This window comes from Lygodium microphyllum, unplaced genomic scaffold (assembly GCF_053477565.2).
Source record: "Lygodium microphyllum isolate KBCC unplaced genomic scaffold, Lygodium_microphyllum_v1.1.10 scaffold_434, whole genome shotgun sequence".
Lineage (NCBI taxonomy): Eukaryota > Viridiplantae > Streptophyta > Polypodiopsida > Schizaeales > Lygodiaceae > Lygodium > Lygodium microphyllum.
The window spans coordinates 13,915-23,097 of NW_028229893.1; the positions used below are offsets into that span (position 1 = coordinate 13,915).

The 9,183-nt window shown below is 35.6% G+C and overlaps 1 protein-coding gene across 2 annotated transcripts; it reads right to left on the reverse strand.

The window, feature by feature from the left end:
- Positions 1-2,506: 2,506 nt before the first annotated feature.
- LOC148008081 (uncharacterized) lies at positions 2,507-8,326 on the reverse strand. Of its 2 annotated transcripts, none has more exons than XM_087674502.1 (7): positions 8,203-8,326; positions 7,601-7,925; positions 4,324-4,400; positions 3,932-3,983; positions 3,312-3,363; positions 3,142-3,211; positions 2,507-2,878 (listed from the first exon to the last, which is right to left on the reverse strand). In XM_087674502.1, exons 2-7 carry the CDS (start codon positions 7,920-7,922, stop codon positions 2,537-2,539), a joined length of 915 nt encoding a protein of 304 aa, XP_087530628.1. In that variant the 5' UTR covers positions 7,923-7,925; positions 8,203-8,326; the 3' UTR covers positions 2,507-2,536. The 2 variants fall into 2 exon arrangements, with proteins under 2 accessions (XP_087530628.1, XP_087530627.1); XM_087674501.1 differs by having other exon boundaries at positions 8,180-8,318.
- Positions 8,327-9,183: the final 857 nt, after the last annotated feature.

Consider the following 9,183-nt stretch of genomic DNA (forward strand, 5'->3'; position numbering starts at 1 on the left):
TGTTTCCTTGTGATTCTACCTTGCATCCCACCATTGCTTCTTTGTGTGAACCAGTATTAGAGCTGCCTTTTTGGAGGCTCATGCTTGGAGCGAGGAGCATAAGAAGTGAAGCTTCATTGCAAAGACAAAGGATTCAAGCTTCTTCTACAAAAAATTATGATTACTCTATGCATCTTGATAGAGGTAATATTCTCATAATTGATATCTACATTTAAGCAAACAAGTGTTTTGGTTTGAGGAAACATCGAGGATTGATCCTTGGGCTTAATTGCCCGATTTGGATGCATTTGGGCATCCATTAGTAGCTAGAAATCAAGTCAAATAGCTTGGATTTTGATGCTTGAAAAGATATTTTGGTACATGGGTTTTAATGTATGTAAGAAAGGGCCTACTTAATCAAGGGGTGATAGCTTGCCATTTGGAAGCGAGGGACTTGCTTATTGCAAGCACAAGCCTTAAGAAGGGGCTCAAGTGGGCCTTTAGGTAGGAGGTCTACCATTACAAAGATAGAGAAAGAAGAGAGAGAAAATCTTCAATGAGATAGCTTGGAGATCTTGGAGCTCCTTTATGTGGAGTATTTTGATCGACTATATCAAACATTGTGATAAATCCATCATTTTGGAGGATATTTATGCTACACCATGCTCGTAGTATAGTGATTATGATGGATGCATTGGATGTGCAAAGGTAGTTTACGTGCATTTGATCTTGAGTGGCTATTTGATGCTTAAAAAATTACCAACAAATTTGAAAATTTTTGAAATATCAATTTTACATCTATTTTTGTTGGTTTAATATCGCTTTACCCATTGTTTGGGTTTGCGGGGTACTTGGATCACAATTAGTTGATCTCTTTTGACTTGCGGTTGAGCATACTTTGGGCATTTTGGTGTAGAAGTTATATTGTAATTGTTACGACTTCTTCATGCACTTCTAAAAATTCATTCTTTAATGTTGAAAAATTTGATGGTAGCAAGTTTTCTTACTAGAAAGAGCAAATCTATGACATTGGTTCAAAAGAAGCAAGTAAAGGCAATTAAATGTAACAATATTAAGCCTGAGGACATGGATGTTGATGTATAAAAGAAGTGGACAAGCTGGCATGTTCCACTATCATGTTGATACTCTCAAAGTTAATGTATTTTAATGTAAAAGACAAGGAAGGTGGTGCATTTGGTGTAATGATAAAGCTTGCTAACCTATTTGAGAAAGAAAGTGCTACTTTGTAGGCATACTTATTGAAGAAACTCATTGATCTTTGCATGGAGAAGGGGGCTTCTATGTCTAACTATCTCCTTGATTTTAATACTATTTCTAGTTGGTTGATATCTCAAAAGATCATATTTTATGATTTGTTTAAGACTATGTTCTTGTTGGTCACCTTGCGTGAGAGTTGGGACACTTTCAGGACAACCATTAGTAACTCTACACCAGCAAGTAGTCTTAGGGTCAGTGATTTTCATGACTCGAAAATGGCAAGTTATTGCCATATTTCAAGGGTTATGTGATTGAAGAATCTTGGATGATCATGTTGGGTCCATATGTAAAAAAAAGTATACAAAGGGGTTTAAAAATCCCTTTTGTTGAATCCACATGCTACTAGACTTACATATTCTTGAGAGTAGAAGGCTTGAGAGAATAGAGATGAGTGACAAAATGACAAAATTCTTGAAAATAGAGGGTTGTAGAAAGTGGTGAAGAAAGGAGTGACAAGACTATAAATATTTGAAAGAGGAGACAAGTAAAGAGAGATGGAGAAATGTAGGGATAAAGTAGCTCGACATAAGAAATCTCAAAAGTTTCAAATAATATATATTTGGCAAAATATCCCCCATGTGTATGAGATGTTCAACCAAGTCATGCTAAAAAAAGAATTGAAAATTTGATTATCAAGTCCAAATTTCTATCTTCATATAGTTTTCTCAAGTCAATCAAACACTGGATTGATTCATAACAGTCTTATATATTAGAAACAAAGAGGACCATTCCTAAAATGTACACTTTAGTGAAAAAAAGTATCATGTTTTGGATTGTGCATAAAGCTAATGTGAAATAAATGCTATATGAACATTTTTTCTCTTATAGCATATTGGTTATTGTGGTGGTCACGTACCTTGCAATATAATTGCACAACATCATTTTGTGTAAACGTTTCGTTGGATAACTTTTGGTATTGATTGGAACTATGCAACTACTTCATTCTTGAAAGTTCATAAGAAATTAAATCTTATATGTTCACATTACACAATGATTGATTGAGATACCATTTTCTTCTCATTTTCCAAGTAAGGCCATACTAATGACACAAAATAAATGCTTGGTGATTTATTAAGGATGGTCTTATTTTGATGACACTAGTGGCTCTATAGACGTCCCTTGCTCAAGGATAGTAGGTTCTTATCAATTGTGTGGTAAAGAACGGTGCTCGACCAAGTATAGTTAGTTTGTGCTTTTCTTGATAGGTTTAAATACATATTAAATGAAATGAGGTAGCAAAAGACAATGATATTGTTGCTCATATGAGCATAGCACATTTCTAAATGAAAGTGAAACCTACATCAACATTGTCTACATAATTGTGGGGTGATGAACCCCCCTCTGAATTGTGAGAGGATCCATCCTCCTCTTCTTCTTCATGATTTTCTCCCTCATAATCAATAACATTAAATTCTGAAGATGAAGAGTCTTGTTTAGAGTTGGATTCTCTTCCAAGAGATATGGGAACTCCAATGGAGTGATGTGTTTTGGCATTACATTTGTCATTGTTTTTTTGATCAGGGGAGCAACTTGTAGCCCTACCTTGCTTCTCGTGCTCCTCAATGATGTTTTGCAAATATTTGCCTTGTGCCTCTATTCGTAATTGTAGTTGTCGTTGTACCTAAAGCAAAAACAACTGAATTCTAAATTCTAAATAATCACTATGATATGGCATTTTAATCACCTTTTTTTCCATATGATCATTTTAAATAAAATGTTACATTAAATATCTAAATCTATACATCACCTTGAAATAAATAACATTCATATTGGATAAGTAAGACCATAGTCAACTAGTCAACTACAAAAATATACATAGAATATTTGTTTTGTCATGATTTACATTACAATTATACATGTCATTTAATAAGGCTAATAAGTTACCTCAAGTTGCTCTTGTAGCCTTTTTTGAACTTCCACATGAAGTCGCAATGTTTCAGTTAATTGGATGCCTCTATAAAAGGATAAAATCAAGATGAACTAGCTCAATATTATTTTGTGATGACATTCCTAGCAACCATATTCTTTGTTTAAAAATTAGTTCATAGACTCACTGAGTTGGAGGTGTATCATCCATACTAAAGTTTGAAGAGGCCTTTCGTCCATCTGCAAATAGTTAATATTGACTTAGTCGCATGTGGAATGTCATGTTTAGAGGCACAATAATGGACCTTTCTTAAGGGCATTGTTATTCATGTATGTTTCAAGAAAGTCTTCACCTAAAGGTATATAAATTGAGGAAAATGATAGAATATGTATGTGGTGATGATTGAGATTGTGCTTACAAAAATAGCTCTAAATTGTACATATAATTCATTATGTTTAATCAGATAATTAGTTCCATAACTATGTATAATACTTTGGCATATTTACATTGATAAGATTCTTGTATATGTATTTTTTATTAAGAAAAACAAATAAACATGGCATGAAGTTTTACTTCTAAATTATTTTGAGAAATGTAAAGACATGAGAATTCTTTATTGAAATTGAGATGCAATTCATAGAGTTGAATGAAGTAGGTATAGAGAATGTTTTGGCCTAAACATATTGTTACCTTTCATAAAATTTTGCACGTGTTCATTTGTTATACCTTATACCAAACATGGCATGAAGCTTTATGTTTTTTGAAATTTGAAAAAGAAAAATTGTAAGTCTTAGACATAAAACTTACCGTCTGTTGAATGTGGCATGGACTCTGGAATATATTTTGCAAGTCGATACTTCTGTAGATGCAACAATAACATGCCAATCGAACACATTTGCACATGTATTTTTTGAAAACTTGAAATTTTAACTCATAGTAAACAATCATTTATACAAATTTGAGCTCCATAGAACTCTCTTACTAAACCTAGTTAAAATAACACATTTGTTGAGAGTTAACATTCTTTGATAGAAAAACATAAATTGAGATGACATGATGTCCTTTCTAAACTAACATGATAGGACTAAATGTTGCACTTTCCATATTTAAAACCACAAAGACAAAAATTGTATAACTATCCATGGATGAGGATGGTTGACAACTAACATATGGCAATGCTTTTAAATTATTTAACATACTTGTAGGTGACTTTTGATGTGATATATGGTTAAGCTTGGCACGCCCATCATCTTAAGAACTCCCTTAGGCGTTGCTCCTACAAAAGGAATCAATAAATAGATATTGTAATGTTCACCTATAATCCTTCAAACCACACTCACATTTAGCTTAGCATGGTTTTGTTGTTCATTGTTGAACTCTAATGTGGAAGTGTGTTTGCTTCTAAAGTGAAATTGAGGATATATATATTTTGTATACATGCAAGTGCAAGCATGCATGCATGAGTGTGTGCGCGTAATGTTGCCTAAAGTTCCAACAATGTACTACATTAAATTTCACAAGAAACTAGGAATAATCAAAATCCACACTTTATTAATATAAAGTATGACATATATACCTTTCAAAATTTTACCATGGTGACTTAGAACTTTCTCATTACATGATTCCTCTAATTTCTAACATTGTTCAATGAAAGAGCAATTGTCATTTATAGCCTTTGTTATCTCACCATCTTTTAGGAGAAACATGCTTAAACAACCTTTACACAAAATTTTGCCTCTTATCAGGCCATTTATATATATAAGATAATATCTAGGACTATGATGGCAAACTTTGTATTATTTATAATTAGCATTTAAGAAGAAACAACATAAATAGCGAGGGTCAAAACATATTAATGTGCATATACACTTCTATGACCAGCCTTGAGACCAATTTCCTAACAAAATGTATCTCAAAGATTTTTAGCATGTTGGAAAATCAATAACATGCTTTATTTTAGGTCACAACACTGTTTAATGCTCGATTTCCAAGACTTCCAAGGAGCCTCTAAGTAGGCACCACATGCATTACTTTGACTAATATTGGTACATGATTTTCATAGAAGATGATGCTATAGATAAGACATTATCCAAATGATTTCATGCCAACTAGACATACATTCTCAAATCATAATGTGGCATATGCATATTACTTCAAAACTGGGCCTTAGCTAGTATGTGGCTAAACTTAGCCTTTTTTGTAACAAGTTACAAGGCTAGCAAGCCATTGATATTCATTAGAAGGGCACATTCCTTTCTAAGCATGTTACAACTCCTAATTTATGTGGAATGCAAAATAGGATTGCAGTGCCTCATACAGAAATAGAGTATACTGCTTTAGGCAGTGTAGAAAATACATAGTGTTATATCAGGCAATCAACTAGAAACTCAGATACAATGACATAGAGACATAAAACCACACTTTACAATACTAATAATGCCAAATCGGAGATAGAAATGAGAGTGTACGTTGGAAATGGAACATAAACAAAGAGATGAATCATGATGCCCATTGTTAGATTGCATTGATTATCTAGAAATTCCATCATACAATAGGTCGTGATCAAGAATCATGATCCAAATGTGAAAGACACACATATTATCTCTTTAGGTCATGCCTAAAAATTGCCTACCTAACTACACTTCATGAGGCATATAGCTTCACGAGGCATCTAAAGACTGCTTCACATGTGAAAATACTAAGACTTAAGGTTCTAGACCATGCTAAGGGCAAACATAATGCATGAAGCCATGGCTAACAAACCACAATCAATAAACTTTATTTTTCAATCACAATTAGTCCTTTATATAAGTTCCAAGGACCAACCTTTCAATGAACAACATTTTTTAACTATCCATGATTCTTTACTCTCAAGCTTAGGGTCATGTGAATAAAGGTACTTTGCATGCATCACTATTTTGAATGCATCAATATTTTGAATGCTTTATCTTATTAGAAGTCACTATTTTGAATGCTCTATCTTACTAGAAGTTAGCACGTTCTATTAGCATATGATATAGAAGATGTAAAGTGGTTGCTCATATGCAATCAATTAACATCGTTGTCATTTGCACCACAATATCTCAAACTATCATACAATATATAAACATGGCACACCGTGCAAATGTGCATGGATACGTGCACATGCATGTGCATGCACACACAAACTCTCTCTCTCTCTCTCTCTCTCTCTCTCTCTCTCTCTCTCTCTCTCTCTCTCTCTCTCTCTCTCTCATACCAGGTTCTCTTACTCCATTGTTTTTTAATCATGTAATTCATTGTTATCCAAATGGGGCTCTCTTATATATACCTTGTAACTTTTAGTATTTTTTAACGGAAGATTTTTTCATGTACGACCACTCATTTCACTATAAAAAGCATGATTTTGTGTACAATATGTTGGCTTGTATTGCCACTTCCTTGTTCACACACACACACACACACACACACACACACAATTGTGTTTTTTGAGGCAAATTATCTCTTTATATGGCACCCTTCTGTAATGTAAAAATATGAAAAAATGATATTTGGAAAATCCCTTGCGTTGAACCCATGTGACACACACATGTTAATGAGGGACTCCCTTGAGATACTAGATGCACTAAACTAATATTGAACCATACAAATCTTAAAATTTGAGCTAGCTTTACCCCTCGACACCATTGACTGTAAAACAAGTTGAGGACGTGGACGCTAGAGGAGTGCCATATTCTTTACTTGCAATGAAGTTTGATCAAGGATTGTACCATCGGGCAGCTCACTTTACTTGTTGGCGCATCTCTTACTTGTTTTTGGCCTATGGCCTTATGCTAGAGTTCTTGGGCTTCTTGCAATGGTTGTTTTCCTTAAATGGTCCCATTCCTTAAGCCTTGGAAATGCTTAGTAAATTTCCAATGGCCGGCAATGGCCCCTTTTCCTCAAATTCACTACAATTCTTTGAGCGTTGGACGTCTTTCAAGATTTTACAATAAAGTTGCTTATGTGTATCTCCCTCTTTCTCCATTGCAATTTATTGAATACAATATAATACTGGATTTTAACACCATTTGCTAATTAGCTCCAGTTTGGAACACCTATTTGAGTGTGCACCTTGTCATGAGAAATCGTGATTTCAATTGTGTATTGGAGTGATGAACAAATCAAAATAGGGAAAAACTACCATTTCAATTGTGTAGTGGAATGAGCAATGGCAAAATGAATGATTCAAAGAAAACCACACAAGGAGATTAAGTTGGAATTAGGCCTATCATGTGAGTGTGCACCTTGTTGATCAATAGACTCATCTAGAAACGGTGAACTTTTTGGAGGGTGTGTGAGAGAGATGAGTGATTCAAAGTAAAGTTAGAGGGAGAAACTGACATATTTTCAATTGTGTAGCACTAATGGCATGAGAATGGGGCACCATTATGAATGATTCAATTCAATTGATTAGAAACTAGATAGGGGGATGATTAAAGGGCGAAGGTGGCTTACTGTCGGCACCGCCAAGCTGAGTGACTGCATTCACGAACTGCTCATGCAATTCGGGGGTCCAACGAAGCCTTTGTTTGGCGGCCGCTGATGCAGAATTATTCATACCAGCTCCTGATGATGAGCCTCCTCCTCCCCCTGCCAATCTGATCCCACCTCCGCCATTACTATTACTCACATGCAAATCACCTGGATGAATATCCCCATGATGATCATATTGATTATGATCATGATGGGGACGATGACGATCATGGTGACTGTGATGCTGCAGCTGATGATGGTGGTGATCCGTGGCTCCATACAAGTCCATTCCGATCGAGGTCATGAGCTGCAGAGATACGAGGCACAAGACGATAGAATTTTATCACCCACACATGGCTAAAATCAACTGCAGTACTGAAAGCTGATTAATGATATTGAGAGAGATGGCGCAGTCACAGCTTTGCTCATATATTAAGACTCTACTGTGTATTTGATACTACTACTCATGCTGTGACATAAGTATGTATCACATATCTGTGATGATGAGCGCCATAGCTGAGATTGGAGTTAAAAATTGAAATATGTTAGCTGGGTAATTACAGGGATTAACGATAGGCGATTACAGAGAACGGCAGCAGCGGCAGATCGAATCAGGACAATGGCGATCTGTCCTCGAGATCCAGATCAGATACTGGGTTCCGAGAGAGAGAGAGAGAGAGGGAGCTGCTCTCATACAGGGATGACGACAGCTTCATATACCGAACCACAGGCTACAGCCGGTCGTTTTAACCGGATCTCGTTGGCCAGCACAGCATTGGACGGTCCAAGCTTCCGTGGGCCCCACATCGATACTAATGTCATATGCTTTATTAGTGAATCATCTCCCCCCCAACACATAGCGACAACCACATGTACAGGCCACAAGCATCGCATGGATTCCCTCCTGCCCCTTTGGGAAGGAGCCTTCTCAATCTTCTCAAGTCCCATAAGCATCTCGATCCACTAACCCCCAATATATCACAATCATCGCCCAAATTCTAGCATTAGCTTACTCATTAGACCTTTAATCCTTCCATCAACCTCTCTCTATAATGTGCGCCTCATATTAACGTGATTTTTGCATCAATACACCCTATAGGATGGCAATATTATTAGGGCCATACCTTATGAAATCATCATTATTATCTAATCAGCTTTATCATTGTATTCACATTAATTGCCATTATGTGCGCCAAATGTAATGTCTATATCAACATACCCTATTAGGATCTTAGTATTATTAGCGCTACTCTTTCATATGAAATTACCATGATCTTATCAAGCTATGAGCCTTCTTATTAGGTCAATTAAATATAACCTTGCTTTTTTTGTACACTTCTTGGTAGAGCTTTCCTTTTTCATTGTTCCTTTCTCATTGTTGGGCTAAACATGAAGCTAACGTCTCGAACACTTATCTTCAACACAGAAACATTCAGTCTGCATGTTTGCTCCATTTGTCTCAATAGCATTCAAAAGTTCTCAACAATTGGGATCTAAAAATCCACGGTGCTATTGTCCAAAATTCCATAGCAACTAGAATTAAAAATTCCAAGATGTTCCAATCT